The sequence below is a fragment of the Notolepis coatsorum genome (assembly GCF_963971535.1).
Source record: "Notolepis coatsorum genome assembly, chromosome: 13".
Taxonomy (NCBI): domain Eukaryota; kingdom Metazoa; phylum Chordata; class Actinopteri; order Aulopiformes; family Paralepididae; genus Notolepis; species Notolepis coatsorum.
Genome location: NC_140177.1, coordinates 28,336,938 through 28,362,098, shown reverse-complemented (window position 1 = coordinate 28,362,098; position 25,161 = coordinate 28,336,938). Strand labels below are relative to the sequence as shown.

At 44.8% G+C, this 25,161-nt stretch overlaps 1 protein-coding gene across 2 annotated transcripts in view; it reads right to left on the bottom strand.

Annotated features, from left to right (window-relative positions):
• Positions 1-24,859, bottom strand: part of gnal2 (guanine nucleotide binding protein (G protein), alpha activating activity polypeptide, olfactory type 2) — an 86,196-nt gene extending 61,337 nt beyond the window's left edge. The window contains exons 1-5 of one of the 2 annotated variants that reach the window (XM_084327994.1): positions 24,181-24,859; positions 14,000-14,072; positions 13,361-13,415; positions 13,055-13,174; positions 2,811-2,908 (exon numbers count right to left, since the gene is read on the bottom strand). In XM_084327994.1, coding sequence (XP_084184120.1) covers positions 2,811-2,908; positions 13,055-13,174; positions 13,361-13,415; positions 14,000-14,072; positions 24,181-24,670 — 836 coding nt within the window. In that variant the 5' untranslated portion in view covers positions 24,671-24,859. Of the gene's footprint in view, positions 1-2,810; positions 2,909-13,054; positions 13,175-13,360; positions 13,416-13,999; positions 14,073-14,315; positions 14,637-24,180 lie in introns of those variants that run through there. The other variant, XM_084327995.1, reaches the window with a different exon arrangement.
• Between the last annotated feature and the right edge of the window lie 302 nt (positions 24,860-25,161).

Here is a 25,161-nt window from a genome sequence, read left to right as displayed (position 1 = left end):
AACGGAGTTTCCGTAGCAGTTCAGAAGAAACTGAGCACAAGGCAAAGTGTAGAGAAGTCTGGAGGACGGGAGGCGCTAGAAATAACATTTAGCAAAACTCTTCACACATCCAACGAACGGCATACATTTAAAAATCAATTGTGGGATTTTTAGAATCTATTTGATTTGATTCAAATTACATTATTCCATATACATTTTAACAATAGAGGGGGGGGCTCAGGAGGTAGAGCGATCGCCTGGTAGTCGGAAGGTTCCCGGTTCGATTCCCTCCCCTCCTTGAGCAAGACACTTAACCCCTAATTGAGTAGGTCGGCCCCTTGCATGGTTGCCTCCGCCATCGGTGTGTGAATGTGTGCATGAATGGGTGAATGTGAGGAACAAAAATGGCAAAGCACTTTGGATAAAAGCGCTATATAAATGCACCATTTATTTATCTACCATCAATATATTGTCCAGGCCCTAATGGTAGCTTGAGAGAATAATCTCCTACTGGACTGAGTTCTAGAAGAGGCCCGATCTCCTCACACAGTGTAGTACATGTGGGATGGTGGTGGGAGGCCCGTCTCCACACACAGTGTAGTACATGTGGGATGGTGGTGGGAGGCCCGTCTCCTCACACAGTGTAGTACATGTGGGATGGTGGTGGGAGGCCCGTCTCCTCACACAGTGTAGTACATGTGGGATGGTGGTGGGAGGCCCGTCTCCTCACACAGTGTAGTACATGTGGGATGGTGGTGGGAGGCCTGTCTCCTCACACAGTGTAGTACATGTGGGATGGTAGTGGGAGGCCCGATCTCCTCACACAGTGTAGTACATGTGGGATGGTGGTGGGAGGCCCGTCTCCTCACACAGTGTAGTACATGTGGGATGGTGGTGGGAGGCCCGTCTCCTCACACAGTGTAGTACATGTGGGATGGTGGTGGGAGGCCCGATCTCCTCACACAGTGTAGTACATGTGGGATGGTGGTGGGAGGCCTGGTGGTGGGAGGCCCGTCGGACAGACGCTTCTCATTCAGACAGATTGTGTGTATTACTAAAGATGAATGTGAAAGTGCCTCATATTGTGATATCAATGTAAATTCAATTGTTCAGCCTCAACAGAAATAGAAAAATAATATTTAAATAAAAGTCTAATTCTCATGAAGGTGGGGCATGCATGCACGTACACACACACACACAATTTAAAAAACTGGCTTTGTATCCACAGAAAATATATTACACAAATGTTAACAGAGGTTGGATAAACCTTTTGAGGATATAAATGCAGTCCATTTACCTTTGAGGACATGTTATGGGCACACACGCACACACACACACACACACACACACACACACGCCTGGGACTGTATCAGCTGCACCTTACTGCTTCATGTGACTCTCCAACCATCACCTGACTCCCTCTCTCTCTCTGCTCACGCTGCCCCCAGGCAGGGAAGCCAGGAGGAGACATGGCCCCCCCAGTCAAATGCATCTTCAGAGGAGGAGGGCGAGAATAGATATCCAGGAGGAACGGCCCCAGACAAACGTCTACGTGTGTAGACGCCGTTTCAACCCAATCTCAGCACGACCCCCATCCCACCACACTCATAGAGATAGCAGACAGAAAGGACTCGCCCTATTCTAAGTGGCTGATGGAGTTGACCTTTGACCCGAGCCCAGGAGAGATAAAAGGGTGAGGCCGACCTTTGGAACCGCGGGACATCTTTCCCGTGGCCCTGAGCCTGCAGGGCGCCGGTTCAAGACCTCGTATTTACATCAGGAGGGTGAGTCAGGGAGGAAGCAGGAGGAGAGTGTTGTAATCAGCGAGTCACTTTGCATATCCAAACTTCCTTTTACAGGCGGGCGGAGGGGGGACAACCGGCGCACTGTGGTCACCCCCCGAGGGAGGACCCGTCCGGACAACTCCGTCGTGAGGGGGAAAAGGTGCCTGGACACCCGGCTGTGAGCCCCCGCCACGCTCCAGTTAATAACGTCTCCACACCGGCGCTGCCGAGGGACAATATTGTTACAGGAAACAAATGAGCCATGAACCCACGCTGGGGCAGGCCCGGCCCTGTAACCAGGAGAGCGACAGGTCCAGCCTCAGGCCCGGCCCTGTGACCAGGAGAGCAACAGGTCCAGCCTCAGGCCCGGCCCTGTAACCAGGAGAGCAACAGGTCCAGCCTCAGGCCCGGCCCTGTAACCAGGAGAGCAACAGGTCCAGCCTCAGGCCCGGCCCTGTGACCAGGAGAGCGACAGGTCCAGCCTCAGGGCGGTCGGTGAGATCTAGTCTACCGGCACCGGAGATGGAGAGCTATATCGCTAACCGCTTCTCCGGATGAGCCGACGCGGAACAACCATCACGAGATTCCCGCGTTGGAGATTCTGGTCTTGCCAACAAAAACGAAAAGAAAATAAGGTCACATCCGATGCAAACAGTTTGGCATTTGGACACAGGCTGATTTTGCATATCGCCATGGTGAAATGTCAAACCGTGGCACTACCGCCGAGACATGTGCGTCTAATATCCCCGGGACAAACGCATGGATGGTGGCTCGCCGGGCCACGCCCAATGTAAACATATCTCTGCCATATTCATACATGACATGAGTCACATGACATGGGTACACACCGCGAGAGCTCTCGTGGGCCTCGGACAGTGCCAAGAGGGCAAGACGGGGGTTTGTCCACCGATGGTTTACAACTTTACAAGCTACAAGGTGCGTCACGGTCGCACAGATCACCGATCCCGCGGGTTAATCGTGAGGAACCTTTTGAGAACCTGTCAGTACTGAAAGCACAAGATGACGCGGAGCGTTAGGAGGACTCACTATTGTGCGCAGTCGATGAGCTGGTACTCGTTGGACCTCTCGAAGCAGGCCTTCACTCCCTCATCATCCCACAGCTTCTTTGCATGGTCAAAGAACTCCTGTTCAGAGAGAGAGAGAGACAGAGACAGAGAGACAGGCGTTTAGAAACACGTTGCATATCGGAACGATATATACAGACATAGCAAACTTTGGACAATGTTGTAACAGTGGTCTCAGTCTGACCACCTGACCAGCGATACGCCGTAAAAGGAGAACCCCCGATGACGTCACAAATTTTCAGCTAACTGCATTCATGTCACACATACACATTGTACCCTGTTTTACGTTGTGTATTCTTCTATTTTTTATTTATCTTACCCGTGTTTTTTATAGTGCCATTTATAGTGTACTTTGGTGGTACAGTTGTTAGAAATAAAACGTACTTAATAAAAACATTCGTACTGCCAATAGACATAGATATGTGTTACATTAACACGTGCCTTGCATGTAGCACATAGCAACAGGTACTAGAACCGTTACTGCTAATCTAAGACGAAGTTTGTAAAATTGTGAAAAGCTCCACTACACAAGCTCCAAATTCAAGGTTTATGAATGCAAGTTGCCCAAACATGAGGTAGCTAAGCTAAATAAACGCTTGTGATTGAAGAGTAGGGCTCGACGGATACAGTGGTGATACACTGATATGGCCTTGCGTAGCCTTACTGTGTCAATGTGTATTCCATAACTAAACAAAATAAACACTCAAAACACTTATGGAAAAGTGATTTTCTTTGAGACTTTTGGTGGTTCCAGAGTAGAGCCTGACGGATACATCAGTCCCCCGTTAGCATCAGTCAATATGGCCGTTCACAGCAGTACATCGTGTCTGTTAGGTATATTCCATAAATAATGTACCTAAAAATACATTCATATTCATATTATTAAGGCTGTCCTATCTTAGACTCAATCTTAGGTCAATTATGAGTCTAATTTGGTGTTGTTAGTTGATCGATTTTTATGTCTTATTCCATACTGAATCTTTTCTTTTTTTTTTTGCATATTTTCTTCTAGATATTTTATTTAACTTTTCGGGTTTTATAAAGTGCACATACATGTATTTCAACACAAATAAATAGAGAAACAAACTATAAAACAAGAACAAACAAAGAAACAAAACAACAAAGACACATATCTGCCAGACGATATATGAATATATATATGAATCAAGCCTTTACAGGAATTGCATTACAATTAGGTTAGCTCTTTTTAAGATGGCTTATGAACAGAGCCCATATTTGAATGAATCTATTAAGTCTTCTTGGATTTGAGGCGGCGCATTCTCTTCATTTGTGCAACTGTGACCGTCCTGTTCAGAGAAGGGTGATTTCCAGTCCATTAAAATAATTTTCTTAGCCGCAACCATTCCAAGAAGCATTAAAAACCAGTTGTTTCTCATGTGCGGTTCTCAGAGCAGCCTCCGAGCGTCCAGAGAGGCCAGCCAGCTCGGGGTCAGGTGGAATGTCCTTTTAAAGAAGCATTTGAAATATAATTTTTTTTTTATGATCTACTTTTTCTCCCCATTTTCTATTTTTCTCCCATCCCAATTTCATATTATCCAATTCTACCCTCCCCTGTCTCGAACGTTGTTAGACCATGCCTCCCACTGGCCGGCTGCAATGTGGACGAAGCCTTGCATCACGTGTCCCTTCCGGTACACGAGGAGGCAGCCGTCGCATCTTTTCACCTGTACAGCGCGATCTCTCAGCGGCAAGGAGTAACACGTGGGAGGCTCACGCTGCCCCCGTTGCTTCCTGATTCTGCTGTACAGGCGCACCAACCGACCTGTAGGAGTCGCTGTCCACAACGTCCGATCCCCACCCACCGGCTTTCCCACCCCCTAATACTGCCAATTGTATTAGTATGAACGACCAGCCAAGCCGGAAGCAACGCAGAGAGCTGGGCTCAAACCCAGCCTCTCCTGCGTTAGTGGCGAGCGCCTTGCCCACTGCGCCACTTAGCCGTTGCCATTTGAAATATACTTGACCAACAAGTTGTGTAGAAGAGGATACAACCAGGAAAGAAGTGCTCATGAGACGACCACACAGTAGGGATGGGCACCAGGAATGTTTTCCCAGATCAAGTACTCGCATGAATTACTCCAGTAGTGCTCGAGCAATTGTTTAGGGAAATCTATTTTTAGAATGCATCTTAAAGCGCATGGCAGCAGCAATAATAATGAGATACGTAAGTGGGCAACATGTTGTTGGCACAATTTGGAAATGCACAAAACACAAACTTGTGTTTTTTATCTTTTAGATAACGCCAAGCTAACTTTACCGGTGAAGTTAAGTGTACTTCCCAGCATCCAGCTTCCTGCAACAACTCGGAGACAGTTTTCTAACTTTCATTGGTACAAATAGGCACTTTCGGTGGACATCATTTGGTGGTAACAGAGTAGAAAAACAAACAAATAAATTGAGCACCCTCAAAAACCACTGGAGTTCAGTTGAAACGGCGAGTAATGGATTACTCACACCCCTCCCCATCACATAGCGGAGAGACCATAGGATAGGATTCTATTCTGTTTGGGAGCCGAGCAGTGAAGCCACCGGTGCACCATTTCATATTGAATCTAGCATTAATTGAGCAGGTGTGGATTCTAGGATAATCCTTCCCGCCAGATGTCATCCGACGCGACAATTATTCAATTCTTTGGTCCGGACATCCTTGGTAATAAAAGCACGTGATGAGCTCCCTCTGCTTTATCGTATGTTGAGGAAAACGGTAACGTTTTACAGCCCTGTCTACGAAATCAACTAATTAGACCAGTCAACGTTTCCTATGACGACTAGTGGACTAAGAAGGTCTTTAGTGGAAAACAGCCCTATAGGCCTACTGTACATTATTGCCATAACTAACACTTTGAAGGGGGAAAATACACTATTCTGAACAAAATGCCAGCATGTGTGTATGTGTACGAGTGTGTAACAGAATCTAGTCTACGGAGAGAGGGTTCAAATGATTTAGTACTTCAAGCAACAGTGCCGCCACAAAGTAAATCATTACCAGAACATACAGTATATCAGATATTTCTCATTTTCCTCCCTAACAACCGGCATCGGCCACAGAGACTCAAACTGATCACAATCGCGTCCTTTCTTCAAAAAAAACGACATTACAACACAAAAATCAGATGGCCGATTATAATAAACCCCCCCCCCCCCCCCCCCCCCCCCCAAACATACAAACGTCTGGCCGTGGTCTCGCTCCGTAGGCAGCGTCCATAAACATTGTACTGTATATTACTATACATAGTCTCATCTCCTCAGCTGACTTCCTGCTGGCGGACAAAGGGCTGCATTATGCAGAGGGTGGGTGGGGGGGCTCATCTTATCAATGACTTTGAGACATTTCCCAGGATGCCTCTCTGTGTGCCCTAAACAAAGATGATGGGTCTTGTATCCCTCCTCGCCTCCTAGCCTCTGTGCACATGTCTTTCAGATGGGGCTCCACCTCTAGCCTAGAACCACCACATGACCCTCTCTGCGCTCTGTACTCTGGGCTGGGAGAGGGGGAGAGAGAGAGAGAGACCCAGCCAGAGGTGAAGAAGAAGCCTGATAAATGGTCCCGTGCCCCAGGAGATCTCCCCTCCGTCCGCAGGTCCACAGAGATCCGTTTCAACATGGGAGAGACGGATTTGATCCGACCGACTCCTCGTCCGTCTCACGTAGACGACGACGACGACGACTTGCATTTTTGTTGTTGTTTACTTTCCGTTTTGTCGAGTATGACACTGTATAAATAAACTCTCAGGTTAAAAAGGAGAAACGCAAACGGGCCACTAGTTTGCCCTGGTAGAAGCCCTGAAATAACTTGCGATGCTTAAGTTAGTGACTTTTGCGTATCGCCCGAAACACACACACACACACACACACACCACAAACCACAAACCTCTCACTCATGATTATCAAAGGACATGGGACGCCCGATTTGTTGGCAGATTCGCCTCTACCTCCCCTCGGTACCGACCCACGCACCAGGGTTCTACTGGACCGAGACCACACAGCTATCAAGTCTATTCAGCTATTGACCCGTGGATGAACAAGGAAGAAGGCTGACGACGCAAGTAAAGGCTCGATGGAGAAGGGGTTGTGGTTTGAGAAGGTGGGGATGGTGTAGAAGGGGTGGGGTGGAGCAGAGCATAGTCCTCAGGGCTCTTCTCCACAGAGGCGTGTGACACTGGGGCTCTGAATAAACGTAGTGTGTGCAGCACTGCCCTACAGAGGAACTGATAACAGAAACACCAGGAGGGAGTTCACAGTAACACTTAACTCTTTACTGCTTCCTTCCTCCCCCTCTCTCTCCCTCCATCCATTCATCCATCTCTCTCCCCCTCTCCCTCTCTTCATCCATCCATCTCTCTCTCTCCATCTCTCTCCATCCATCTCTCTCTCTTTCCCTCCCTCCATCTCTCTCCCTCCCTTCATCAATCCATCCATCTCTCTCTCCATCTCTCTCCCCCTCTTCATCAATCCATCCATCTCTCTCTCTCTATCTCTCCCCCACTCATCCTCCACATCCACTCTCCATGAGAGTGGACCATGGTCGTCTCTGGTGGCTTCACTCTCCATCATCCTGGTGACCTGGTTATTGTCAATATGAGTTGGGGAAGACGTGATGTATGATTTCACTGGAGTCAAATAGGTCGGCTTGACAAAGAGAAACAAAAAGAAAAAGGCCATCAAATTCAATAAAGCGTCAAACCCTAAACGAGTTAGGGACCGAGGAATAGGGACTTGTGTCGCCTTGCCTTCACCAGAATCCCTATAGTGTAAATGTTTTTAAGTGACCTGTCCTCTACTCTCTACGGCTGGTAACCTATGTTCCCCTCGTGCACAGCCAGCCTACACAGCCAGCCTGACCAGCCAGCCCCTTCAAAAACTCATGATAGCCATCATCACTACATTTATTAGATTGGAACAGATCTGTATTAGATAACAGCCAACCCAGCACACAGAGACCTGACTTTCATGTGTTACTTCAGTTAAAGAGTACAGACAAATTTAGCTGAGAGAGAGAGAGATAGTGTGTGTGAGAGAGAGGGGGGACTATTCCAAGATTCCCATCTTTCATAACTTCTACCGCAGAAACAGAGGAGTCCTTCCTGCGACACACTTTGGCCCCGCGAACATCACAAACAATCAATTACAGGAGAACACGCATTCAAGGAATCAAAAACTCATATGATAATAATGACAAATCAAACGGAGGTAGGTAGCGATGTGGAGAAGGTCATGTTCCTTTTCAAAGAAAAGTCAGGTTGACCCAGACACACACACACATGCATCAAAACAACATTAACTATTAACGTTAAGAGGCACAGCGATTAGCACTGTTGCCTCACAGCAAGAAGGTTGCAGGTTCGAACCCCCGGCAGGACGGCCTTTTCCATGTGGAGTTTGCGCTGGGTTTTCTCCCACGCCGGTAAGGACATGCACGCTTAGTACATGCATCGCAGTTGAAGCTGGTCCCGGGGCTCCCAACTGCTCCTAACAGCTCCCAACTGCTCCCAAATAGCTGGGATGGGTTAAATGCAGAGCTGCCCACTGCACCTAACTACTACTACCAGTACCACTACCTACTATGCCAATATGTCTATACTACTATGCACTCAAGAGACTGTAGCACTGAACAATGTTATTTACCCTTAGCTGCCAGAGTTGTACCCTTCCCTTCCTGCTGACTTGTTGTACAGAACTTGTAAGTCGCTTTAGATAAAAGCGCAAATTACCTAGATGTAAATGTAACTAGCCCTAACTAGTGGGGATGGGTTGAATGCAGAGGACGGATTTCGGGTATATGTATAATGTGCTTGATAAATAAAGAATATTTGACTAACTGAATCGAGCGTACGGCATATCCAAGCCCTTTTCTTGGGTAACGCACCGGGGAAACGCGACGAGGGTCTCGCCACGGAGCCACCCAATAAGACGGCGCGACCCGTGGGGTTCAGCATGAAACGTTAAGTATTCCGTGTAGAGGCTCATGCCCGACGGACAGAAAACACTACACGGCCAAACAGGTGCCAGAGCTCATTTGAATTTGCTCCACTTCAGTGGCCGAGAGGCCGTGGGGTAGCTTGCGTTGCTACCATGTTGGCATTTGTTTCCATTTTGCATAGACGACCGCTTGTATTAGCCCATTATTTTCCATAGACTAACCGTGTAGCCGGGCTGCCACGGTTCAGGTCCGGTAGTAAAAGAATTATTATAATAAATGTTTTAAAAAAGAAAACAGGATGAAACAAAACGTTAAAGAATAGGATACAGAAGAGTGAGGGGTATCAAACCCGTGGACGTTGATTTAACCCTTTCAGGTATAGGTTTCTTCTCACTCGTATGCGAGGATTAGGATTCTGAGAACCGTTCGTTCTCATGGCGTCGTCACGACGGCTACCGGCCACAGAAGTGACATTCCATTTGGCCGCCCTGGTTCAAAAAGCCCCTATGCTTTATTGTGAAGACGACCATATGACATTTTGCGATATAAAACACTGGATAAAGTCCGCTTGAAACTATGAACACTATGAACAGCCGTTTCTCTGGGAGCCGCTCGGCTACATCAAGCAATGTCTGTGGGAAATATTGAAAGTTAAGTGTTTTTTGTTGTTGTTTTATTCATAGTTTTAAGCAGATTCGTCGATGCCAACAGATGTTTCAAGGCGAACCAATGTTTTTCAGTTTTTTTATTGCAAAATATCATAGTCTCAACGGTAAAAGCACCAGAGCTTTTGAACCGGGGGGGGGGGGGGGGCAAGCGGAATGTCACTTCTACGGTCTGTTATAGAGTTCTACGATAGAAATCTGAGAAAACGTCCCAAAAAGACATACACCTGAAAGGGTTAAATGTAGAGCAGAGGTAGCCCCTTTCATGACTGATGCACCGAGTGAATACACAGTCCCTTATAGCGTCTTTGAGCACCTGGAAAAGAGCTATATAAAATAGATTTATTATTATTATACCTCCATTGAAAATTCCTACAATTAAGTCTCTTGCTTTTCTCTATCAAAACGCTTCTCGTACAAGTATCGCAGAGAAATGTCAAAAGTACTCGCAGTTGCACAAGGGTTTGGGACAGACAAACGCTAGGGTTTGAATGCTAATAAACATTTAAAATATTTTTTTTAAAGTGGTCAACACGGTGATCACAGCTCAGGCGCATCAGGCACCCAAAGCCGTAAATAAAGCCGTTTTGAGCCGTGTTGACCAGTTTCAAAAAATTATTTTAAATGTTTATTAGCAACACCGAGCTTTCAAACCCTAGCGTTTGTCAGTCCGAACCCCTTGTGCAACTGTGAGTACCTTTGAAATTTCTCTGCGATACTTGTACAAAAACGAAAAGCGTTTTGATAGAGAAAAGCGAGACAGACTTAATTGTAGGAATTTTCAATGGAGGTATAAGGGACTGTGTATTCACTCTGTGCATCACAGTCACAAAAGGGGCTAGGGCAGAGGGGAAATAGAATCTTTGTACAATACAAAGTAGGGACGTGCCGATCGCATTTTTTTTTTCTCCCAATCCGATCCCGATCATGTGATTTTGAGTATCTGCTAGGGGTGGGAATCGCCAGAGACCTCACGATACGATCGCGATACTTGCGTCACGATACGATAGTATCGCGATACTAAATATATTGCGATACGCTGATCTGATCTTTCACATTAGTAACCGATTTGACGCATTTTGTCAGAAACTGGCGAAGCGAGACAAGCCCCTCTGTTGCCTCAATAGCCCCTCGAGTGCTGTGGCTCACATTACATTCACCCTGAGCCCCTGAGAATGTGCTTCATACAAGAAATATTCAAAGTTTCAATCTGTTTGCACATTAGTATACATTCACAGTGTTCGACTTACGTAATGATTTGCTCCATTTTGGTCTGAAACGCAGACGATAATCCTCACAAAGCGAATGTTGACGTTATCCAGGCGAACGTTAACTTCATTCAAGCGAGGCATTGCAATCAATACAGCAGTTTGGCAAAGCACCAGACGCCTCCCCCTTTCCTTTGTTGTTGTTTGTGGCTGTTTCTCAGGTGGCGTATTAGATTGGTCATGTTGAACGCAGCTCTGTTCTTTCCTCCACGCGGAACGTCCGCCTTGCAAACATTGCAACTGGCTATTGGACTGGCTTCGGTTTAAATTTTAAAATGCTTACAAACTTCTGACATTTTGTCTAGCTGCTCCGAGTCATCAGGTGGACATAACCTGCCGGTGTTGCGGGAGCGACGCGTTGTGAGCTTGTAGGTCTGCTATTTTCGGCATACGTCACTGTCGTGCGATGGTGTAAATCAAAGGAAATGTGTTTGTTTTGGCAAATTCTTCTGCTCTGTGCGACAATAAATAAATGATATGCAATTTAAAACCAAAACGAAGGCCTCAGTATGAGTTTAAGACGTGAACATGGTCGTTGGAAAATATATATAATAAAAAAAAGTTACTCCGGATTTTCCCCCCGATCCCGATCTTCTGAAAATCATGTGATCTGCCCCCGATCCCGATCACGTGATCGGGACATCCCTAATACAAAGCATTAATCATTTAGACCCGTTTACAAATCCTGTTTAAACAACTACTAGTTGAGATGTTTAGATCAACAAACGCGACTGACCGTCCCATCATCATCATCTTAATCATCATCGTCGTCTCTCATGCCGTTCTCTACGTGCCGGTGGAGCGGTAGCACTTGAACCCGTCCGACCCGGTGCCAACAGGTGAATGCCAACAGGCTACCGCGTTCCCCCGGCTGCTGAATTGGACATCGAGCACCGGTGGCACTGAGTGACAATGTAGTGGTGACACTGACGGCATAAGTGAGGCCCGAGAGACCGATGACAAGCGCAGCAGACACGCCGAACAGAGCCATGTTGTGCCCCCCCCCCCCCCCCCCCCTCAGCCCGGGCCGGCCGGCCTGGGAACTCCCCCCCCCCCCGTGGCTCCATCCCTCGCGTTTACACACAGGGCCTCCCATCATGGCAGCACAGACGCACTGCTGTCCTGTCAACACTCTCACAGAGGGCCCTGTCACAGAGGAAGAGGGACAGAGAAAGCCCACCCTGATCCTTATAATGTATATCCCCCCCCCCCCCCATCATGTGTGTCATTAAATAAACACGCTGGGAGGGAGACAAAGGAACACGGCCACGATGTCGAGGCCGAACGCCAACGCCGCTCGTGCAACATTGGTCTCTGGTCCGAGTGTCCAGCCGGCGTGTGTCACGATGTCGGGTCAAATGAAATCAGAACGGCGTCGGCATGTGAAAACATATTCCTTCTATAATTTGTTTAGCCTACATCGTGTATGAAAGACACTGTGCAAAAATGGGTGTATTAATTGAGAGAGAGCATTTAAACGTGCCTTAAAATGTTGAAACGTAGTACCAATTTTCTTGCACAATACCAGCGATGTGAGAAAATTGCTTAGTAGCAGCGTTTTTACAAACAGCTTAGATGTTATTACGAGCAAAATAAGGATTGTTGCCACTTTCACTGCTTGAGACAGCATAAAATACTACTCCATCACTACATAAAGTGGGTTATACTAACACTCAATTAGTGTGTAATTACAGAGTAATACAAGAGAACAGCATGTGCTGCATTCATATCTGAATCTCCTAAATGAACTTCAAAGCTTCACTCGACGGCTGCGTATTCACTTGCAATTCCCACTTTGCAGAGCTGCGTTTTAGAGCGTTTTAAACGAGGAAGACTTTCAAAATTATGTAAAACATTATCTGTTTTTCCGAACATGTGACCTGGCACTATCAAGAGAGCTGATCACAACTGAAAAGAATCCCATGTCCTTCCACTCGCATTCAAATCCAAATACGTCTGCTCTAGTTAGGGAGAGGAATCGCAACTGGAATGAGCAAACGGTTGATCTTGTATTACTCTCCTCTTTATCAGTGATTTCTATCGTCTCCAGATTCTCCCTCACGGTACGGGGCCCATAGGAAGAGACGATGCACGTAGCTTTGATACGTTAAATGGAGTAAAGTGACAAAAGACTACAGAGGAATTCTTAGCTAAATGATGGTTAAATTACCTCAGAGTCTTTTGAGTTGCTGTACCAAGACCTGCAACGTTGCTAGTCGTGGAACACGAACTTAGGCACGTTCTCTCTTGTCACCCTCACGTATGCATGCACACGAGTGTCAGAACACACATACACACACACACAAACAACCAGTCTCTGCTGCGATCTTACCTGTGAATAGTCAAAGTCGGAGAGAGGGGCTATGCTTTTGATGTATTCGATTCTGAACTGGTCCTCTGGGTTGGCTAGTGGGACTGGGGGTATTAAAGTGCTCATCGCAGACACTATAGTCTGGAAAGCAGAAGTTTGAGAGAGAGAAAAACAAAGGGAAAAAAACAAGCATTAAGCAGGATAAATACAGGATGAATCACATCATAAGCCAGTCTCATCAGTGAAATGGGATTGCTGTGTGCCGTCTACAGCAGAGAAACTAGGCACAGTTTTAATTAAAGGGGGAGTGATACTGATAAGACCTACCACTATGGCGTCCTTCACGTTTTTCCGAATATCTTGGATTTTCTGTTTCTTTTCCCTGCGTGAAAACAGAGCACAGGTGTGTGAGGCAACAATTAGGGAGAACGACAGCCATGAGAAGCTTGACAATCACAAGATATATCAACGTGGTAACAGGTAGGCCGGTGCCACGGGCAGGGATTACAACCGGGGCTATACAGCAATGTATTCAGACAATTGCAGGACTGTGACATGTTAGCCTGTTGGAAATAGACCATTGGGAAGATCAATGCCATGCAAGGCCTTGCAGCAAAACAAATCATCAATGGGCCTATCGCATTCAACCTACCACCCTTTCACATCATCACATGATACAGGAAACTGTGAATGTGACATAGATGGCATTCAAATAGCATGCCTTATATGCTTATATGGCTAAAAAAAAAAAAAAAAAAAAGGGTGTCTCAGAAGAAGTGGAAAGATATTAGCTGCTTTGCATTAGACACTGGGCCCAACAGGCGCTGCAGTGCCGTAGGAAAATCCATTCAGCCTATAATATTCTCGCTACGACTATCTCACTCATTGAAAAGAGACGACATGAATAACACAAGCAATAATAACCCTGATCAACGTTATGTAGGAAATGTATTGAATAACACTCACTCTGCGTTGAAGCCGTTGACGTGTAGAATCCTCATCTGCTTCACAATGGTGCTTTTTCCGGACTCTCCGGCACCTTGGAAATAAACCACACACAAGAACGTTACCAAAGCAAAAAATAAACGAATGAAGATATCCTGGCAAGCGTAAAAAAACGAACTAATGTTGTCGAAATTAAGCTAATGTAGGCTCTCTAGGCTTCGCTTCCATCAATACCCACCCCCATGACATATTGCAAGAGCTGTCAAACGGGTACGTGTTGGGTAGAAGAAAGGCTTTTATTAATGCTTTTATAAAACCGGTTATAATAAAACCTTACCCAATAATAACAGCCTGTGCGTGGCTTTATACGCTTGTCTCTCTTTTTGCAACTGTTTTTCAATTTTTTTATTCGCCTCTCGTTGTGCCTTTTCGTCGATGCGTTGATCTTCAGTCTTGCTGTTGCCCAAACAACCCATCTTCCGTAGCAGCCTAACCCTTCCTCGTTGATCGGGAAAATATGAAATGATACCTAAACGATAAGAATCAAAAGCAATAGGGCTGGTAGTAAAAAAAAAAAAAATCTGTGCGACGCTTCTCCGTCGGAGGGAGGAATACTGTTCCCCGTTACAATTCCGTTTTAGCCGCAGCCAACCGGACCTTCGGCATCCGAGTCATCCGAATGAATTCTTTGATTTACAAACACACACAAAAACGAGTCCGTCCAAAAAAAATGACAAATGCAAAGAGAGAGAGAGAGGGTTTCAATTTTCAATTTCTGGAATCCAGTCAACTGTGTTCCTATCTCGTCCCTCCCCTCTTCTCTCAGTATGTTTCTATCTAAATGTCTCTCGGTATGTCTGTCTCTTTAACTCAGCACTGCCTCCCTCTGTGGCACCAGGAAGTAACCGCGACCCGTGTGGGAGAAGCGACGTTCCAAATGTAGACGCTCGCGATCCGTACCACGGTACCGATATCATTTTATTAGAGCTCGCATGGCGAAAGGTTGAGCGGCCATTCCGATTACATTACCGAGAGTCCTTCACTTTTTGGACGGCTATCAAACTAATCGACGAGGGGGTAGGAAACTAACTATCCGCCTTATGGACTGGTTTTGAGAGGGTTGGGTCTCTCTCGTCGGGTCCGGTCTATGAGGTGGTGGCCCCCAGACCTAAGCTGTCAAACGTTTACTATAGAGACCACTGCACTTCCGCGTTACATGGAGCTCGTGAGGGGGAGGGGGGAGGGGAGAAAGAGAGAGCGAGGGGGGATAAAATGAATGGATGTTGATTAGAGCCTGGACGTAGCCCGTAGCTACAAGTTTACAACCACTTATGTCCAGGCTCTAATCAACATTCATTCATTTGATCCCCTCCCCTCCCCCGCTGTCTCCCATGAGCTCAAAATACCGGAAGTGTTGCGGTAGTCTATGTTAGGCTGCAGTCTATGCACTGGATTTATTTTTACCTATCCTGCACACACAGTCCTACTTTGGTCGCCTACAAAACAACACGGTACACCTCTCTTATCAGCCATGCAAATGTCCCACCGTGACTTCCGCAATTAATAATGACAAGTAATGTTGCTAGACTTAAAGGAAAACTCCAACATTTTGGGAAATTAGCTTATTTGCCATCTACCCTGGAGTTAGACAAGAAGATATACCTTTTTCTTCTCTGTGCATGCAGTAGGAGTAGGAAGGCGTTGGGAACTAGGCTAATGGAGGAACCTACTTCCAGTGACTGACGCTAAGCTAGGCTAACGGTGCGCGTCTTCCTACTCCTACTGCATGCACAGAGAAGAAAAAAGGTATGTATCTTCTTGTCTAACTCCAGGGTAGATGGCAAATAAGCTAATTTCCCAAAATGTTGGAGTTTTCCTTTAACATACTTCATTTAGAAAGAAGTAACTAACAAAACCGGTTAATTGACATAATTACATAATTCAGTTTGATTCTGTGCGACGATTGATTGATTGATTGAAAAGTTTATTAACAGATTGCAGAATGGGTACAGTACAGCTCAATACATACAATTGTTAAGGGGATGCAGACCAGAGAAAGACTTTCGTCTTGTTTACATCAGGGTCCCCCATTTTCAATTCATCATAACATATATGACACACACGACATACAGATAGACAGTACTGCTACATCTATACATTTATGACATACCAGATTTGCAAATACAGTACTGTTTGTGATACAAAAACTGTCCAGAAAAAGAGTGTATATACATTTGACGTAGAAACTGTACATTGGAGGAGGTTGGGTAGGTGGGGTGGGGTTGGTTGGGTGGGTGGGTGGGGGGGGGGGGGGGCTGTACATTGGAGGTGGGGGGGGGGTTGGGTAGGGGGGGGGGGGGCACTGTACACTATATTATACATGAAACTAGAACAGTCATTACTGACATCGCAGCTAAAGTTATAAAAATACCAAGGCCAACCAAATCTTCACTGTTGTCCAAAGTCATACATTAATTGTTATTCTATGTACAATGGAATAGGGCATGTGTTCTTTGACATGCTCAGTTTCCAGCATTCCATTTAATTTCAATCAAAATAGTGTGTGTGTGTGTGTGTGTGTGTGTGTGTGTGTGTGTGTGTGTGTGTGTGTGTGTGTGTGTGTGTGTGTGTGTGTGTGTGTGTGTGAGAGGGGGGGGGGGTATCAGGAAATGGCATTTCCATCAAGTTTTGGTCACTTGATGTCATGTAACATAATTTAGCTGTGTATCATTGTTTAATTTAGATTATATGGTATTACCATATTATTTAAGTACAAAAGTGGTACCATGGCGATCCACAACTTATACGACGGTATACTATTTATACAATGGCTGGTACCATGGTAAAACTGAAAATACTACCCAGGAATAGATGAGTCCTTCCTGCAAACCCTTTGGCCCCACAAACATCACAAACAATTACAGGAAAACATGCTTTCTAGGAATAAAAAACTCATGATAATGAGAAGTGAAATGGAGGCAGGTGATGAGGTAATGTTATGGAAGTGTTATCCGTACAGCCGTAGAACAAGAGCGATGTGGAGCAGGTTATGCTCCTTTTGAGAGGAGAGAGAGAGAGAGAGAGAGGAGTGGTGACTACAAGAGTAAGCTAGTCTTACCACTATGAAGTGACCAGAGTAACCTAGTCTTACCGCGTGATTACGAAACCTAGCCGCATTTCTCGGAGACGCTCTCTGATTGGCACTGACTGACGCTCTCTGATTGGCCACTGACGCGTTTGCCCAATCCGTGACGAGCTATGTCTTTGCCCATTTCCACGTCAAACAGCCTGCAAATTACCTGGCGTTCTATCGCCATGCTCTAAGACAAACTCTAACCTTAATCAACTTCGAAAGAGTGCCTAAGCTTAACCGTCGAAAGAACTTGCCGTCACGCTCTAAGACAAACTCTAACCTTAACCAACTTCGAAGAGTGCCTAAGCTTAACCAGTGTAGAAACAGGCGTCGGCCAATCAGAGAGCGTCTCCGAGAAATGCGGCTAGGTTTCGTAATCACGCAGTCTTACCACTATGAAGTGACCAGAGTAACCTAGTCTTACCACTATGAAGTGACCAGAGTAACCTAGTCTTACCACTATGAAGTGACCAGAATAACCTAGTCTTACCAGAATAACCTAGTCTTACCAATATGAAGTGACCAGAATAACCTAGTCTTACCACTATGAAGTGACCAGAATAACATAGTCTTACCAGAATAACCTAGTCTTACCACTATGAAGTGACCAGAGTAACCTAGTCTTACCACTATGAAGTGACCAGAATAACATAATCTTACCAGAATAACCTAGTTTTACCAATATGAAGTGACCAGAATAACCTAGTCTTACCACTATGAAGTGACCAGAGTAACCTAGTCTTACCAGAATAACCTAGTCTTACCACTATGAAGTGCCCAGAGTAAGCTAGTCTTACTAGAGTAACCTAGCCTTACCAGAATAACCTAGTCTTACCAATATGAATCAAACATAATAACATAGTCTTACCAATATGAATCAAACATAATAACATAGTCTTACCAATATGAATCTAACATAGTCTTACCATTATGAATCAAAATTAATAACATAGTCTTACCAATATGAATCAAACACAATAACATGGGCGGGATCCACAAAGAATGGATTGCACAGTGCTAATTGCACCCTTACTTACAATTCATTATGAATTGAAAATGGGGGACTGATGTAAACAAGACGAAAGTCTTTCTCTGGTCTGCATCCCCTTAACAATTGTGTGTATTGAGCCGTACTGTATTGTACCCATTCTGCAATTTGTTAATAAAATGTGCAATCAATCAATCAATCACTGTTTACATCAGGGTCCCCCATTTTCAATTCATAATAAATTGTAAGTTTTACCACTATTGAACCCACCAGAATAATCTAGTAATAAAAACACCACTTCAAAGCCTTTTTTCCCCAAACCGAAAGCCATTCCACACTAGCTGTCTGTAAAGGACAGTCAAGGAAACCTCTGCATATATGCAATATCATAATTTACGGAGCAATTGCATCAACTTCCATCTATGTACTGTAGTAGTCTGTATTCGACTATACAACACGGTTTTGTTGAATTCATCCCTCGCTTGTCTCAGTGTTTCATAGCTGTGGGTCACGAGGCACACATATTCTAATTCAGAAAAGTCACAGCAAATGCGCTCACATCACAGATGCTCCTGGTTCAGTCAATGGCACACGACTGCCATTAATGATTATTTGTGTCACCTGTGACAACGAAGGTGCCCCTGCAGTCAACATTATGCAAAGACCATGCAAATCACTGCTTCATGTAGTGAAATGAGTGGAATGAAGTTGCCCTGCATGCAAATCGAGACCGGCACACTCAGTTCATCTGTAGTGGTGGTGGGTAACCACCCCCACCCCCCTTCTCCTGTCTCCCCACCTCAGAATGCAAGGTCAAAACAAGTGACTGGCCCACGTCGCCCTCTAGTGGCTAGAGGCTGAACAGCGTGTTATATGGTTAACATTTTATACAGCCACTACTAGCAGCTCTCAATGGCTGTGGATGTTTTTTTAAGTTCAAAATCTAAAGCTCTTTTTCACCCCCATAACCAAATTGTAACAAAGAAGTATTGTATATAATGAGCAATACTACAGAGTAATGTTAGGATACACCCCCCCCCCCCCCACTTTTATCCATTCCATGTTAACGCCACCTAGTTGCTTCTCGGTCGCTGTCTCCCCCATCATCGCTGCAGAAGTAGATTCAGAACCACATTCAGAAGCAAATATATCTTGAAGCTCTCTTTGAAATTGGTATCATGTTAACGTCACTGTGGGTTAAATACTCATGGCCAGTATTTTCTTCCTGGCACTGGGGTGGATGGCTCTCCATCTCAGCAGCTCCCCACTCCTCTCTAAATGTATCCCTATTCTTCATCTTTTTTTTTCACAACCTTCTTGATTCAGCTCGTTGTCTAAGAGACTGTACGTTTGTTTCTATGCAAAGTTAAGGTCAATAACGTCCGTGAAGTTAGCCGGCTAGACGTTGGTCTAAGTTAGGTGAGTCTAGCCGGAACAATGGTGACATATTTTATATTCAGATTAAATGTCTTTATTGCCTATATTTATTGTCTTCTTATTACCCTGCCCGCACCTGTAACTCCCCTCCCCCTTCCCTGTGCTTCTATGACACCGGAATTTTTCCCCAAGGGGATCAATAAAGGAATATCTTATCTTAAAACAATCATAATTACTTGTGGACTGTTGCACAAAATCACTGACAATATTCCAAGAGTACTCCGGACCCGTTCTATCTGTAGATGCTCCGTCTACCTGCCCAGGATCTCTGCCGTTGAAGCGGCAGGCAGATACGCATTTTCACTACACTGTTTGAACATGGAGATGCTTTTTTTTTTTTTTTTTTTACATGGATCCGCCCATACCACCCTTTTCACTGCAGATACCAATAGAGTAATAAACCCTTTTTAAGTCTCATCAGCTGAGCTGACACTGAGAACCAATCCCATCTGTCATTTTTACTGAACGGTGTTGCTAGACTTGGAACATTAGTTTGAGGTCATTGGACGGAGAAATAATGAGATGCGATATGTTTTTCTCCATTAGAGAGAGATCTAACGTCCTTCAGTGTGCCAGGAACGCATAGGACACCATGTCACTTTGCTTCGATTTCTGACATCTCAAAACATTGGTATCGGATTTTAGTTGTGGGGAAATTATCAGCCCCGGACCCGGACTGATGTCAAATAGTACTGGTACTGGTGCGGTGCGTCCCTAATCCAAATACACTGTGAACAAAACAACACACATCTTTAACATTATGTACAAACATCTGATTAGCACTATACTATACTTGCACTCTGGTTGGATGCCAAACTTATTTTCATTGTACTGTACTTGTGCTGTAAAATTACAATACATTTTAAATCTAATCTAATCTAATTATGAAACTAGACAGAGAGGTTATTATATTCCATTTTGGGACGAGACCCCCTGTATACGGTTATGCAACAAATAGAATATTTGAGCATGAGCATAGTCCAATGTCCTCTTGGTGTACGAGTATCAAGACGACTCACCATTATGAAACCGCTATCATCGATATCATAAAAAAAGATGTGATCATTCATACTCCAATAACTCCTGTCGATCATTACAGCAACTGGGAACTCCGTGTAGTGTGTAGCAAAGTTCAGCAATGGTCAATGATAAAACCCATTCGGAAAGAAGCAAAGTTCACCTGCTTTTTGCATGAGACATTCTTGCATTTAAATGGGAGGACTGATAAGCCCCCCCACCGCTGTGTGCTTCTGAGGATGAATAATATAGTCTTCCTATAGTCTGTGTCACATTTCTGGTGACTGAAACGCATGCTGGGCAAGTGCCAAGAAAAGAAAAACTACCAAAACATGACAACGGGTGACTCCCAATAGGTTACTCATGGGCTCCCAGCCACCCCTTCCTCTGTGATCGCTTCATTGTGTGTCCACACCGTCGCTAGTAGCCTGTTGTTCTAGCTCATGAAAGAAAGTGATAAGGCAGAGATATGAAATGGCCAGTTAAGAACATATAGGGAAGCTGTAACAGATGTTATCACCAGGCCGTTAGAGCTTGATCCACGGTGCCTAACAATAAAGTAACTTCCTTTCCAGGAATCGTTGGGAACGCGCCTCCCTTTTTGCCATCCCTGTGTTCCTCTGCCCAAGTCTGCAGTTAAAGCTGTTGGTAGCCTAATTCTTCCAGTCTTTTTATTTGTCTTCTTATCATTATCATTACTTAAAGGGGCACTTCACCAACAAAAGAAACAATGCTGGTTTACTTTGCACATCTCACACACATCCAAAAACTGTTTTGCACACATTCATTTACTTTTAGTTATTGAGAGTAAATTAGTTTGAAAGGTCCACCAGTGATGTCATCGGGGACATTGAATCCTTGTGTTTTGTTGATTAAATCTCAATGAAACAAGGTGTTGCTATTTTTTCATGGAGCTGTAACACAAGGATTCAATGTCCCAGATGACATCACTGGTGGCCATATTCAAGCTCATTTACTCTCAATAACTGTCAAACTAAAAGAACGTGTACACACTGTTTAGTTTTTGGATGTGTGCGAGATTGTGTGCAAAATAAATCAGCATTGTTTTTGGGTGACGTGCCCCTTTAAAGGTACTTGCATTCGTTGTTTGCGAGTGGAAATCGGATTACTTGCAGTTTCGTAGGATATACAAATATATACTTTTAGTTGTTGTTAAACTTATTTTAAAGGAGCTATGAATATTACCCCAAAAAAGGACATAATTTAGCTTTTTCCTGGAACGCGGGCAAAAAAAACGGCAAAACCGTTTAGGAAACAGACTTCCTTGGGTTATCGTTGTCCAACTAAATACCCGCCGCAGATACAAACAGATAAAGTGACCCAGATTAGCTCGTATATATACGTCGCCCTGAAAGGTAACACTATTTGGAAGGTGTCCACTTTCAGAGGAACACAAACCACCACACTGGCCACCGGCAACGGGAGTGCTTATGGAGTCCATGGAGGACATAAAGTCCCACAGGCCTCTTATTAATAAGGAAGCCCAAAACGTGTGCCCGGGGCTGTTACCGAGGCCCCCGGGTGCACATGAACAGGGAGCTCCTAAATAAACACCATTGTGTGTGGCAATGGACACAAGCCGGGACCATAATGGTAGATAAGATGCTGCAATTACCCAGTAACACAGCTCAAACATTTCCTTGTCAACTGCGAACGGTAGCTTTTCAAGCGGGAGGTCATAGAGGAATGTACAGTATAGCAGTAGCAGCTCTGGCGCGAGCACGTCTCTGTTTGAGGAGCGCGAGCTCTGGCGCGAGGAGCGCAGTCTTGGCGCGACACAGGCACACCTCTGTCTGTGCAATTAGCAATAGTTTACATAGACATGGGAATTTAAAGCCGTCGATTATATGCGATAGCAGAACGATAGATCCCCTACTTAATGTTAAATCAAAGTAAATACGAGCAAAGTATTTGTAAAATAAATGTACAATTTCTACGTCAAATGTATCTCTTTTCTGGACTCTTTGTATCACAAACAGTACTGTATTTGCAAATCTGGTATGTCATAAATGTATAGATTCAGCAGTACTGTCTATCTGTATGTCGTGTATGTCATATGTTATGATAAATTGAAAATGGGGGACCCTGATGTAAACAAGACGAAAGTCTCTGGTCTGCATCCCCTTAACTGTACTATTGAGCTGTACTGTACTGTACCCATTCTGCAATCTGTTAATAAAGTTTTCAATCAGTCGAGTCAAAATACTAGTCATATGCTTATACGCAGTTCATTATATTGTTATATTGTTTACACTGCCTGTTTGTACTTGTATACTGTATTATAATTCTATTGAGCTATATTTATGCCTTCTATTACCATGTATACCTGTACCTCCCCCCTCCCCCATGCTGCTATGATACATGCATTTCCCCAAGGGGATCAATAAAGGAATATCTTATCTTATCTTAAATTAAGTGTTTCTGTCTGACTGTCTCAAAATGGGATAAGTTGTGCTTTTCAATTGTCTTTACTGTTTGGGTTTTTCCAGGTTAGGATGTGTTGCAATCAAACTGACACCACCAGGTCAGATGAAGACGTTTTCTGTACATTGTATATTACTATATTATTGCACTCTGGTTGGATGCCAAAGTTATTTCCGCTGTACTGTACTTGTTCTGTATGATGACAATACATTTGAACCTAATCTAATCTAATCTTTCTCTCTGATGTTGAGCAGTGGTCTCTGTGTTGATGTAATGTTACAGTAATAACATCGTAGTGTTAGGTGGTATCTATGGTATGGTACGGCATAGTGTTAGGTGGTATCTATGGTATGGGACGGCATAGTGTTAGGTGGTATCTATGGTATGGTACGAGCAGGGAAGTTTAGCCAAATGAAACAAATGTATTCCAGCAACATACTAACACTGTAACTGTAAAAAAAAAAAAAAAAAAAAATCAGACAAACAAGGTGTTTTGAATAGGTTTGAAAACAGGCCCTAGACTCATGACATTTACCCAACAACACCGTAGCAGGCCGTGATAACTTTTGACTGTAGTAAGCACGAAAGAGACACTAGGAAGAAGCACCAAAAGTTTGACAGCAGGCTGCACTTTGTGTGGACTGAAATAATGTGAATGTTTATGGTAAAGTTGAACCAAACCACATATAATGTATAGTTGAAGAGCACTCTGGTTTTGACTGACATTTCAACAGGCAGGCTACTTAAGTCAACAGAGCAACAACGTTTTTTCTATGGATTATTGGACACAAATAAGTGGCATGTCATTTTCTCAACCCCATGTGTGGACGGATAAGAGATTGGACAGTGGGCAGAAAGACACTTTGCACACCCGACACTCCGACAGCATATATGGAAACTTTAAGTGTCATCACCTGTTATAACTGATCTATCGGTGTGTGTGTGTGTGTGTGTGTTTCAAATTGAAACTTTCAATATATCCATCTTAATGGTAAGGTAACACAATAGGCCCACTGGTGTGTACAGTACGTCCATCTTCATCATTTGTCATTGACAGCCGCAGGGGGACTGTCTTCACAGTCAAGTCGATAAATATAGAAACACACAAAGCAAGCAGTGACATAATTTCTGCAGACTGCATTCGGTTTCTAATAATAAAGCACGAGGTGGAGGGCAACCTACCGAGCAATAGCAGTCGATGAGTCTGTTTATACTCCCGTTTGAGCTCCTTGAGCGCTCTGTCAATATTCTTACTGACTTTCTTCGCCTCCTTCTCGGCCTCCTTCTCCTCCACCAGTAATTTGTCCCAGTTTTTCTGCTTTTGGGTGCTAGTCTTCTGCAGCAACTGTAAGCCGCGTCGACTACGGTCCTTCCCCGTCCCCTTGCCTCCCCCGCCGCTCCCGTTCTGTATGAGCACACCGTCAGAGCCCGTGTCTCCACGGCGGAGCTCCCCGGCCGGGAGCTTGCCTGTGTCCCCTTGGCGTGCTTGGCTACCGCCGCCGCGGAGCGCCGAGGTTTCGCCACATCCCCCCGTGTCCTCCTGACGAGCTCCCCCGGCGCGGACAGGTACAGCGGCGGCGTCTGGAGGTTGATCCGAGTCCGAGGTGGCGTTGGAAATAGACCCGCTCAGGTCCCCAAAGAGCCGGGGACGCAAACTGTAGCACAGCCCCATGTCGAAACCAATATTTGTCTGTAAATATGATTTTTTTCCCCCATAAAATAAAATATCAAAAACGCGGTTTACGCACCAGTCCTAGCGCGCCATCGTTACATTGGTGCTCCAGTGGTGGGATTAAAATTCGAATTTGATCCGAAAATGTGAATGAATTATGCTCCGACATTTGCTATATGTCATTTTGCATTTTCACCAGTCAGCCTACGCTTCGTAGTTAGTGGATCACCTGATCCTTTAGTGGACACTGCGGGTCCACCTTACCGTATGTATTCCAAAAGCTCAACTTCAGCGAAAAACCCAGCCGTCGACTTGTGCAAACGGTCAATCCATCTGCGCATCTGTTAGGTGGAATGCAGTGCGCACGTCATATTACTACAGTATGGCCATTTCGAGAATGCTGGTCATGATTTCATATCATTCCACACATTTCACGACTGCATGTATCAGAAGGTGTACAGTACAACTGCCCTTCATACGATCTGATATGT